The 12,397-nt window shown below is 37.1% G+C and overlaps 1 protein-coding gene across 3 annotated transcripts in view; it reads left to right on the top strand.

Moving 5' to 3' along the window:
- The first annotated feature begins 2,660 nt into the window (after nucleotides 1–2,660).
- PALLD (palladin, cytoskeletal associated protein) overlaps nucleotides 2,661–12,397 on the top strand; it is a 193,984-nt gene continuing 184,247 nt past the window's right edge. For 2 of the 3 annotated variants that reach the window (XM_086611305.1, XM_086611304.1), the window contains exon 1: nucleotides 2,661–3,622. In XM_086611305.1, the coding sequence (XP_086467431.1) occupies nucleotides 2,676–3,622 (947 nt within the window). In that variant the 5' untranslated portion in view covers nucleotides 2,661–2,675. The remainder of the gene's footprint in view (nucleotides 3,623–12,397) is intronic. The other variant, XM_086611303.1, reaches the window with a different exon arrangement.

Here is a 12,397-nt window from a genome sequence, read left to right as displayed (position 1 = left end):
GAGTCCTTTGATTTTCTCTGGTTTTCCGTGTTTCATTATGTATCTCTTGAATACCTTGATTTGATTAGTTATTTAAATGTTTTCTGACATTCTTTTGAATTTACTATTTACCATATTATTCCTTAAAGCATCTACGTTAATTTTGGAGAAATATTTAAACAGCGTGATATTAAAATGTGTGTTTATTTCTGAGTAATTTTTAAATGTGTAGCAAATACGACCCCATAAGTAGTTTAAACGTGATAATGCTGGAAGTATAGCTGAACACTGATCTGCATGCAACATTGTATTTTATGTTTGTGTCTTTAAATGATATAGTATATGGCTTTGCAGGTTACCTAATGAGTAATGATGATGAAAACTGTTATAAATACATTGTAGTCTAACTTGGAGAAGCTAGAAATAGCATTCAAAATTTCTAATTACGATCTCCTATGCCACTTGATAGGGTTAGCGATACTTCACCTCCAGTTTGCTGTGGTTACAAGTTGCTCTAAAAGAACAGTGGTTTTATGTATTACAGTGTGGCTGAAAAAAGGTCTCTATACTGGACACTTCCATTCAGCTCTTTAAAGCTAGACATATAAATCCATTTTTAAGCACCAGACCTTTCTCACCAAGAAGGCTTATCAGCATTAGAAACTGCCAGTAACCACCACTTGTTTAAATTCATTGACTTTATCTGAATACCCAGCTACAGATTGATTTACCTCCATTTGTAAATTATGACATATGTAGTCTTTTTTTTTTTTTCTAATGAGTGACAAAACAGCATAAAACTGAATATTAGGAGAAGGTATGCTGATTCATAATACATTCATTTTAATCATAGTGTCAAGTGGCTAGCAATAGCTGAAATTGTCCTCTGACCCATAACCCTTTGAAACAGCAGAGCAGCTTGGCGTTGGAAGTCATAAAAGTTTATCTGAGTATGTAACGGATTGCTTTGAGATGTGGGCAAGCTATGAACCAGTACGAATCAGATTTAAATAATCATGTGAAGCACTGATATTTATGAGTTATCTAAGTAGTGAACTCGCACCTTTTTTGTTCATTTGAGTACAGAGATTTAAAAAATAACTAAGATTAAGGAGGCAGAAACTCCCCAGGTTTAACCCTTGGTTCCCTGGCGTTCATCCAGTTTATGCCATTAACAGCTGAGTCTCTAGATCAACTGTTTGCCTGGCTTCTTAGATTCATTCTTTAAAGCTGCTATGCAGTAGTCAGTTATTCTGTATATACTATTTTAGATTTTGTTGACAAGAGATTGGCATGGTTGCTAAATGTGTTGCCCTGTAAACACACAGACAAAGGGAAAGATGTAATCCCAGCAAAGAATAAGCCTATCACTGTATTCTATAAAAACATATATCAAATCTTAAAATGCTTTGGTTCCCTTATACTTCTCTCTATGTGTTGAGTTGTAATCCGTTGGAAAGACAAGGAGGCATATCAAGAGATGCATATGCCAGGCCAAGAATTCCAATAATCTGTCAGTCAGTTAATGACTACATGCCGGGTAAGCCCTGGTGAAGTGACTAAAAGTAATCGGAGCTTGCACAAGCTGATGTAAAATACATCCGAGTGCATCTTACGACTGTCAAGCTGCCTATCTATTAGTGGAGAAATACTCTGGATCATTAAGAGAAAATATAATCTTTTTTAAAATCTTATGCAGAATTAATCTCATAGAACTTATCATAAGAAGAGAATTTTCAAAAATTGCCCAAACAAGTTGTGGATGCCCCATCCTAGAGATGTTCAAGGCCAGGTTGGATGGGGCTTTGAGCAACTTGGTCTAGTGGAAGGTGTCCCTGGCAGTGACAGGGGGGTTGGAACTGAACTGACTGGGTTCAATACTAAATTGTATTGAAAGGCAACAAGTTAAAAACGTTAATGCAAGAAGTAAAATAATATTAAACGTTATCAATATTAATCAGAAAATGTAACTTGGCATTTCTAATCCAAACATCCTTGTGTAGATTCTCGTAATGGTTTCAACTAGAACAGTGTTTTCCTCTTGGAATTTGTTGGTTTAGTATCTGGAAGGCAGTTTTATGGGAAAGAGAAAAGTAATTATATTCCCCAAATCATCATAAGCCTAAAACTGAAAAAGTGAAGTGTAATAGCATTGATTGTAAGAGCAACCTGATCTAGTTGAAGGTGTTCCTGTCCATGGCAGGGAAGTTGGAACTAGGTGATCTTTAAGGTCCGTTCCAACCCAAATGATTCTGTGATTCTATGTGAAATAACAAATCGGATGCGAAATAATAAATCGCTCAGACTGGTCCAGTGGAACAGAGCTTGTACTAGGCAGTGTACAGACAAAGGATATCTTCACAGTTCTGAAAGAAGACACATGAGAAAAATGAGTCCTAAGTGCTCTCATTTCCACCTAGACAATTTGCAGCCCTGGACCATTTTAATAGAAACCAAGGTTTGCGGTAAGTATTTAATGCACTGCTGGGTTCTGCTCTTCTCCTAGTTTTGTGTCTAGCTTATGCGAACCAGGATATAAGAGTGGTTTTTTTATTGACAAGTTTTTTTGTTAAAGAGCTGTGTTTATGTCTTCCAGGACGCAAGACAGAAGCTGTGGTCAGGCATTGCCTCTTTCTTTAATGCGGAAGGAGGCTTTCTGTGCAGAGAGAGGCACCAACAAGGGATATCCTGAAAATATGTCAGAAGCTTCATCCTACCATGACTTTTTCTATGATTCTCCGTCAGACATACAGAATGGGGAATTTTCAAATGAACTTTCTGCCTTCCTTACCCAGGAGGAGATATGTAAAAGCCTTGACATAGCTCGAGAAGCCATTGCCAATTCCATGAAAGAGGATCAGAATGCAGGGCCAGACTTCACTCATTATTTGAACACCTCTCTTTCTAGCACTTCAGAAAATCCTTCTTTCAGCGGTACCAAACAGCACAAGCAAGATGCTATACTGAGGCCTCAAGCAAGCAGTCTGGCTTCATCTGCTGCAAGTCACGTTCTCCCAGGGAATCAGAAACAGCAATCCACTGCACCTCAAACAGCAAGTAGTTTTGTCACAGTTTCCAGGAGGCAAGCAAGCACCTCACCTTCGCTTGCTGCTAGTCCTAGCTTCATTAGAAGCCTGAAACATTCGGAGAAAGATGGTCCAGGTGTGCCTAAGACAAACCCAAAGTCTGAATCAACATCACAGGGAGAAGTTCCTTTCAGGAATAAGCTGTGTGACAAAGCTGCCACATTCATAGAGGAATTGTCATCTATATTTAGACAGGCAGCAAAGACAAGAGGCCGAAGTCCTGATGGGGACTCTTCTTCTCCAGACAGTGGATACCTGTCTCCTAAACAGAAACAGCTAGCTGTAAGTACTTCAGCAAACCAGGAGTTTGACAAGCCACATCAAGAGACTGAGCCTGAGGCAAAATTACCTGGGGTTCATCTGAACGGAGAACACTTTTCTGAAAGAGAGAGCATCACTCCGAGCGAAATGGTCCTTTGCCACCCCTTCAGCAACATGGAAGAGAATCAGTCTTCACCACCTCAATTCACTCAGAAGCTCCGGAGCCAGGAAGTTGCTGAAGGAAACAAAGTATTGCTGGAATGCAGAGTTGCTGGCAACCCAGTCCCTGATGTCAGGTAAGTGCATACCTCTTAACTAAGTCACTGGGTATCATCGTCTTCTGATTGTGGAAGATACCTAAGGACAGGTACCACAGTGCTTAGAAGTAGTCACACAACAACAGTGGATCATGCAGTGGTGAGTAAGCACATGGAATAACAGATTCTGACCTTTTTCATTCTCTAGAGTGTTTCATTGGTTTCTGCTTGGGAAATGAAGTTCTACTTGATACAAGAGCCACGTGGTAAAATTAGAAACAGAACTGACTCTAACAACATTCCATGCGACTGTTACCTCAATAATCTAGGTTAAAGAATTCACAATTTGCTCCTGAAAAGTGTGTATTAGGCAATTGATGCAGTTTTTACTGTCAATTAATTAGAATGTCTCCAAGCCCCATACCGATGGGAGTTGGGGTCTATACTACGAGATAACCTAAAATTTTCTAGATCTAGCCAAACACCCGCTTGTGTAACAGATTTCCAGAAGACATTAAGATGGTCCCCATTTCAAAACTTCTTTTGATACTTTGTAGTGACATTTATGTGCATTTGCTTTTGTTCAATGATAAAACATAAAAGTAAGTGCTGCATAAGTTTGTTTGGTTTAGGTGTTTTGTTTTATTTTTATTATGAATAACTCATAATAATTTCCACTGTCTTCCTTTCCTTCTAAAGCAAATAGAAATTAAGGTCAACCAGCACTGCACAGTGTTTACCACTACACAGGTCTGAGCCTTAATGCTAGTGTGATTGCTGAACATACACTGAGGTAGATTATACCTCCAGTCTAGTAGTTCCTCACAACCTATTTTGGTTTGAAGTTAACTGAGCCTATTTGATGTTCTCAAAGGAAAATTTTGTCCAAAAAAGTCCTGTTTGAGCAGGGTAGAATTTATAGTTTCCCATTCAGAACTTCCTGTAAGGTTGTTTAGTTACATCTGAAGACTACGTAATTCTTTTAAACTTGTCAACATTTCCTTAAAGGAGCATAGCAGTCACTTTCCTGAAACACTTGCGGTGCTTTAAATTTCTTCTTATCTTTTGTTGTGAAGTCTTTCAACACTTTGAAATTGCTAATATTTTGGATTAAGCTACCTCCTATTGCTTGCAGACAGTCACATGTGTAGGCCTTGTGGCTATGCAAGCTTAGGAATTCATATCCATGACTAAACAGTGTCTTCATACATACCATAATTAAATTTCTCCTTTGAAATCGATCTCCAACATATTTTTAAAATCTGTACCTTTTGGTACAGGTTTGCAGAGGGAATAAACAGAGCTGTCAGTTTGAAGATTTTAGATCTTTGTCCACAAGATTAAAAAAAGTACAGCTTTGAAAAGTCATGTTTTGGCTCTATGTGCTTATATATGTTTTTATTCCAAGGTGAAAAGTTACTTTGTAGAAAATATCTCCAGAGAGTCTTCTTTGTGACTGTCGAAGACAACAGCATTGCCTTTATCTGTATCTGAGTCTTCAGTGACAATGTATCCAGACGAGCTGAATATTGAGATACCGACATTTTTACAGGGTCAAAAGATCATTTATAGAAACCGAGTGTGTTCGGTTGTTCTTGTATACAAAGGGGAAAAAGTTTTACATTGGTTATGTACTCAAGCTTACATCATCCTACAAACTGGAGCCAACTGATCTTCTAAACCAAGGCAAGCTGTGGATCTAAGTATGCTAAACAAAGGAGATGTCATGAGCATTGCCAACAGATCAGGAAGCTTACCCCTGAAATATCATTGTAATGCCCATCAAGCAATATGGAAACCATGGCATGTCATTCATGGTTGTTTAGTATAGTATTTTTTTTTAATATCTGCTGGGAAAAAGGACAAGAATCACAGTATGGGTGCGAAAGCCTTCTAGTGGTTCATTCTCCTTCAGACTTCCGTGAAGCAGGAAGTGGGAATTGTAGAAGAAGTTGCACAATTAAGACGGCCAGGGAATCCTCCTTCATGTGTTTCTTCTCTTAGATTCTTCCTTCCCCCTCACTAAGAATTTGCAGCCTGCCGGTGGTGCTGATGTGGACACTAGGGCAACACAAGCTGTTAACTTCTGGTAATTCTTTTGTTGTTGTTGTTGGGTTAGGTAATATGAAAGCTAACGCCCTGTTACTGATACTTTTGAGTTGTAAAATAGAATAGTAACAGCAGACAGAGGAACCTCACTTACGGAAAAAAAAACCAAACCACAATCAAACAATTAATACTAAAGACATTTTCACCTAATTTTACCCATCTGTAGGTTAGCTATTTAACCTGAACAAGTCACCCTAGACTCTATCTGCAGTAACTAGAGAGAAGCACATCTACCAGGAGTCATTTACCTTTTTGGTACATGGACAAGAACTTAAGCCAAATACTTCAGACTAAACATTTCATTATTTCATTGTTGCAATAGGTGAGGTGAATCCCACCCATTCCCCATCTCTATGCCAATGGATAGCACAGAGAGAAAGAGTTGCTCTTCCAACTCATATCTATAGGTAATGCCACTAGAATAAAGAAACCTAAACTGCCTTTTCATGGGTGAGAATTCACCATGATACATATTACCTCAAAGGAACTTAGTTTTCCTAGTTGAATTCTGAAAACATCCATGCTTCCATGACTTGAACAGCAAACTTTCTTACAAAGTTGCTTGCTAAGAAGGCAAGAGACACAAGTGGTATTTTTTGTACGGTACTATTTATCAGGTCATTAATAAGACTTAAGGTACTGAGAGTCAATCTGTAGACAATGCTGTTTTACTACAATCAAACACTGTTTCTGCTGGCTTGACTGCTTTTACCACTGTCAGTCTATTATGCTTAAACGCATATTTCAGTCCTACTGAGTTACAAAATATATTTTGTAGGGTGAAAATTATCTTAGAATAGGCAGCACATGGGAATAGAGGATCTCTAAAAACAGAAAACAAAATTACTAAACATTCACTGCATAGAGCCCGGGGTCAAGAGACATTTACTTTCATCACACAGCAAAAAAACCTCACTGATGCCATCAGACTTCGTAATCTCTATTTCCTGCCATTGACTCAAGTACAGTTCTGTTCAGAACCGAATAGTAGAAACTGTTGATTTCTTTTACAAAATACAGCAGACACAGTTTAGATGCATTTAACAGCAGCATTGAGGTTGCAGTGTTTTAACAGCAAAGATGCACTGTTGTAATTTCCCTGCCCATGGCAGGGGGGTTGGAACTAGATGATCTTTGAGGTGCTTCCAACCCTAACCATTCTATGATTCTATGATTCTATGATTCTATGATTCTATGATTCTATGATTCTATAATGCTTCAGTATCTTGTTGCTCTTATTTTATCTGGCAGAACATCAGTCTTTACTTCAGTGATATGACTCCAGAATCGTACATAAATACCACCTGAGCTAGGAAGCTGTGCACAAGCTAGGGAGCCTTTTTTGCTTAGGTCTTTTACATCATTGTTGTATTCTTTTCAGAGGCTGCTAATATCAGGATGTTTACAAGAAACGTAGGAAAAAATCCTTATGTTCTTTAAATTTTAATGTAAACTCTGCTTTTCTGAATCTTGACTCTTACAGCATCATTAAATGAGAAGGCAAATCTTAATCGCTGAACAGAATGAGTCATGAGAAACACTGCTGACAATAGTAGATGATTTTAAAATCAGGTGTACTTTCAAGTAATCTTGCCGATATCAATTAATTTGTAGCTTTTGGTTTATTTCCCTTTTTGAAACCCATAGTTGTGCTCATGTTAATAGTTCAGAAACACAACCATTGCTGAATCACAGCAAATACACTTCATGCCAACTTCTCAGTCTCTTGCAAAGCTCTTTGATGGTCAGTTTAATACCCTTTCATGGTCCACCCTCTAATTGGTTTAATTTAATAATTATTAATAATTCTTCATCTGGCAACAGCACACACACATTTGTGAATGTACTTTTAAAAAGGCATATTACTAACAAAACTTACTTTTCCAAAGTTCCCACTAAAAATGCATTTCACTGTTAGTCGCCACTTCATTCTGGATCTTTAAGAGAGGACTGATGTGGTAGCTGTACCTCAAAAGCTGTTCCTTTGGAATAGTCAGTGCGATTCTGCGCCGTGACGTTCCTGAAATGTAATGACGCAGCCGTGGCTGAAGAGGTCACTCGCAGACAGCACGGGCAGGGCTCTGGCAGGCGGGGTTCTGCCCAAGGGCCAGCCGCCCGGGCGGGAAGCACGGAGCCCTTGAGCTGTCGGGAGCTGTTAGGGAGCCCGTGGAGCAAAAGCGAGGACTCATTCCGTGCTTAGGAGGCTGAGCTAACCGTACAAGGACGCGGCAAATACGTGGGTTAGACTCCAAAATCCTGTCTCTGAATATTGGGGAAAAGAAGGGGTCTTTTCCTTTAGAAGATAAGAAAACGTGCAGAAAAATTTGTAGTGGATTTTAGACTATAATGACATTACTAGGAACTTCTAAACAGTTACATCACCTATGCACATCACTTCCCCTCTTTCTTGATCTGAAAGGGAGATTTATGATATATCCTGAATATCCAGTAAACAGCTAATGTACTGCAGTGGAAAAAGAAAAAGCCTATTTAAAACTGCTGATATATTGCAGAGCAAGTGAAGAATATTTGCTGTTTGTGCCACTTTCAGGAACATTTCTTGAAATATGAAATTTATATAGTTTTTCTAAAACAAGGTAAAACACAAATGTTACAATACTAGTTGACTGTTCTCTTGTATTTTTGTAATAAAAAGAATCTAGTTTTCTAAAGCACTGTACTTAGACGACTGTTTCATTTGACTGAATTTCTGATTTGGAATACCTTTGGAAAAAATCTTTGGAGCATAATCATATAAATTGGAAATATTTAAATATCTACAGTTTTCTGAAGAAACTGGACAGAAGGAAAAAGGTGTAAAAGATATAACATTTTGTGAAAACTGCTGAATATGTAGAAGACAGAAACGGATATTAATGTTATTGCCAAAAGAAGCTGAAGAGTTACCTGGCCTGTAAGGTGTAAGAGCCATCACTTAGCACATGCGAAACATGCTGAACAGCAGATGCAGACAGGGGCATGAGCCAGGATTACTGTGGTCTGCACATTTGCACATAGCAATAAAATCTGCAGAAACCAGGCTTCGGTTGTTCTGACTTTTCCCCAGAAAAGCCAGTTTCAATAACATAGCCACTACAAATAATATTTTTGGAACTCTGTGTTGTAAGTGTGATAAAAGTAGAGAGCGATTGGGATTTTCATTTTTCTTTCTCAGCTGGGAAGAAAATAACCAGAAGCCATAGCCTGAAGTCATGATAAAATAACAATAGTTTAATAGTGACAAGAAAAGCACTGACTAAGTTGTTAGTTTTCCTGGCACCCAAGAAGTTGTCCAGCCTAGTAATGCTCACAGCTGATATTTAGGCAGAATCAAGCACTTGTGGCTGCGAGTTCATCCAAGGGATCTACAGTAGAGCAAAAGGCCTTCAAAAGAAACTACCTGGGTATTTCTGACTGTTTAGTGTGTAATTGTTTTTCTATGCATCACATTTTATTCTGAATCCCAATAATCTTTACAACTGGCTTTCTTCCCTTTTCATAGCTTTCTTGAAGCTAAACTTTCTGAAGTCTATCCAAATTCAAGCTGGAATCCTGCCTTAACCTGCTACCCTTCTTATAAGGCTAACAAGGTTACAAAATCTTAGGATAAGCAAAGAAATCATCAAATGTAGTGTAAGTGCAAGGTTCATATTTGAAGGTTATGTGACTTGGAAGGCCTCTTAAAGTTCCTTGGATGTTCATAGCTGTATCATATAGAAAGTAAAAACTCTAAGTGTTACGGTTTGAGTGACAAAACTTGACTAAGTGTTACTTGTTCTACAAGAGTAAAATAAGTAAACTTTGACAGAAGGACTTTAACTAGAATCTTAGGGTTAAATCCCAAAGAAAACAATCAGTTAAATTTCAAGAACCACTACATTTCCTCAAAATTCAGTGCGTAAATTACTAGTTCTATTAGCAGAAAATGAGATCTCTAACAACAAAGATTTTGTCACTGGTCAGAACAATTTTAACATTGCTGAACAATTGTGATCTAAGACCTAGCAGAATATTGGGTAGTTTGGGAAGTTCTAGGGTATGTGTCTTCTAAAGAAAGTCTAAAGCATATAAAATAGAAATTGAAACGGAAATTTTCTATATTACTCTCAAACCATTGTATCAGTCAGCAGGTCTCCTTCGAAGTGCATCAGCAGTGCATTACTTTAAATACTCAAGTTAGTATTGAGCTAGCTAAAGCAAATCCCTGCTGGGAGTGACTTAGAACTCTTCAGCGTTTGCCTCACTACCTGAGTATTTAGTTACTTCTGAGGTCTGCTCTGAGCTATAAGCTATGATTAAAGTATTTACCTGGATTCTGTAGCACAACAGGTATTGAGATGTTTTATGCAAAGTGTATTCTCTTCCTTCTTCAACAGCAAATTGACCAAAATACTGCATGGCAAGAACAGGACTTCTTTGCTTTAAAGACTCTATTTGTTCTCATTACAACTATTTTCTTGTCATAAGCATTGTTTATCTAAATTTCTCTGTAACAAGTACCCAAAATTCCCACCTAGAAACATTACTTGCATGTAATCCAATACTGTTCTCAGAAAATATAGAAAGAAATGCAAAGTACAACACTTAAATTTGTAATAAAGCCCAAACTACCTTGATTTCTCCAACTTCACAAAACTTGCCTAGTTTTACAACCTTTAAAAGCTTTGAAGTCTAAAACCATGCAATAAACTGTGTCTCCACAATAGTCTTCCTATAGTAAAAGGCCTGATGCCCCCGTACTCCAATCAGGCACAGCTGCAAAGAACATTGGACATCAGATGAAGTAATGCTCAACATAGATCTACACAGCTGGATGGAAATCCAGGTGTACAAGGCAATAGTGACTGAACTACCTAGAGACCAGTTGGTAAATTTTTTCAGTCTTGGGAATGTAAAGAATGTCACAGATGTACTTTCTGCTTCTTTCCTAGGCTTGATTTCAGGTAGGAAAAACTGTGGTTTAGAGGTAGTTTAGTTTTGTTTCTTCAAGTGTCTCATTGTCTAAATTTTGTAGTTGTAATGAAACACTAGGGCCTTGATGGGAGATACAGATGTTCTAGTGCTTCTATAATGCCAAGACTTTAATATTACTATTTTTTTATAAACTATGACTAGTTATTTATATATATGTGTTAATGGAATATATTTAACAACGTATTTGACAATCCTAGGTACCTTTAATTAAAAAAAAACTGTTTCTTGGGTGTGTTCCTCACTTTTTTGTGTAAGCTCTTTAGTTGTCACCTTCAGAACTGTTATTTTCCCATTTGTAAAATCTTAACTATACAGGTTAGAGTTTAGGACCAGGTGTTTCAGGTCCTGTTTTTCAAATATTTTTGTAAGCTTAAATACATACTTCTGGTATTCAAGATGGAAACTTTAATGAAGCTGGTTTATTGTGAACTTGTTTAAAGTATTTGGTACTTCCATTCTTATTTGCCAGCCCAAGACTGAGGAACGACCTAAGAACTAAACTTGCTTCTGAACAAAGAGATGTTTCATGTGTTTTAACAACAAACTTTACTTGACTATAAGCATTAGGGTAGCTACAGCAATTGCAGAAATACTTTATAAAATATTAAAAGGATTAGTATGTGCTCTATGTGGCAGGACAGGGCTCTTGTGACTTGAAAATCATTAACAGCCAAATCTATTACTCTTATACAGCAAAAATAAAATATTTTATTGAGGTTTGGTGTGATTCTCATGTTATTTCCTATATGTGTGCTTTAAAAAGAAGTTCACTAGTTTTTGAGAGAGGATAGAACTAAGCAACAGTTCTGTTGCAGAAACTGAAGTACTACTTTGTTCCAGAGATAGTGTTGACTATACAAATGGTTTATTTCTGATATTTTTGCATATTTTTTAATTAAGAATTGACATTTAAACTTGTCAAAATTCATTACTAATACTGTAATTATAGCAAAGCGTATCTCCTCTTTTTTTTTTTTTTAAACATGTCCATCTACTCATGTGTTTCTGTAGGCACTCTAGCAACCTTACAACTTTATCAGAGGCCTGCTTGCTTTAGTGGGTCTCTAACTGCTTTTATTGAGGTACTTATAGTTTTAGGATGAAGTGACATTTTTTCATTTTAACTGAAATTAATATACAAATTATTTTAACAATATTTAGGCACAGCAATTCTATCATGTTCACTTTTTCCTTTGGTCTGTTGGTCTACTGGATTTTCTGTTTATTGTATGTATTTGTGGTGGTTTTACTTTAGTTTAGTTTATTACCAAATACAATATTTTACAGTAAGAGTCGATCTAAACACTTCCTTGACTTATACAATAGTTTCTATTAATCAATTCACATTGTTGTTGTAATTGTTCAATAATGTTTAGAACTGTGTGACAAGAAATAGCAGTTCTTTTTCATTATGCAACCTTTTGTAAACAAGAAGAGTTTCCAGAATATTTTGTATTTATTTCCTAAGAAGACAGTTTATGGAGTTAGTTGGTAAATTGCTGCCAAATATAAACATTTTTCTTGTCTTGTCCCCGTAGACTGACTGGCTGTCTTTATGAAACTATTTTGCCCAAAAAAACATACTTTATAGAGGAATCTACAAGAGCCTTCTAATCATTTCAGAGTAGAATCCTACTAGTCTGTCTTCTTACTAGCCTTCTGCAAATAGAGAGTACTTGCTATGAATGGAGGAAGATTCTGCACCTAAGGAATCCCTTGGGTCAAAAATGT

Source organism: Tauraco erythrolophus, chromosome 5, assembly GCF_009769465.1.
Source record: "Tauraco erythrolophus isolate bTauEry1 chromosome 5, bTauEry1.pri, whole genome shotgun sequence".
In the NCBI taxonomy this organism is placed as follows: domain Eukaryota; kingdom Metazoa; phylum Chordata; class Aves; order Musophagiformes; family Musophagidae; genus Tauraco; species Tauraco erythrolophus.
Note: the sequence above shows the minus strand (reverse complement) of the source record. Positions and strands in the feature narration are given on the sequence as shown.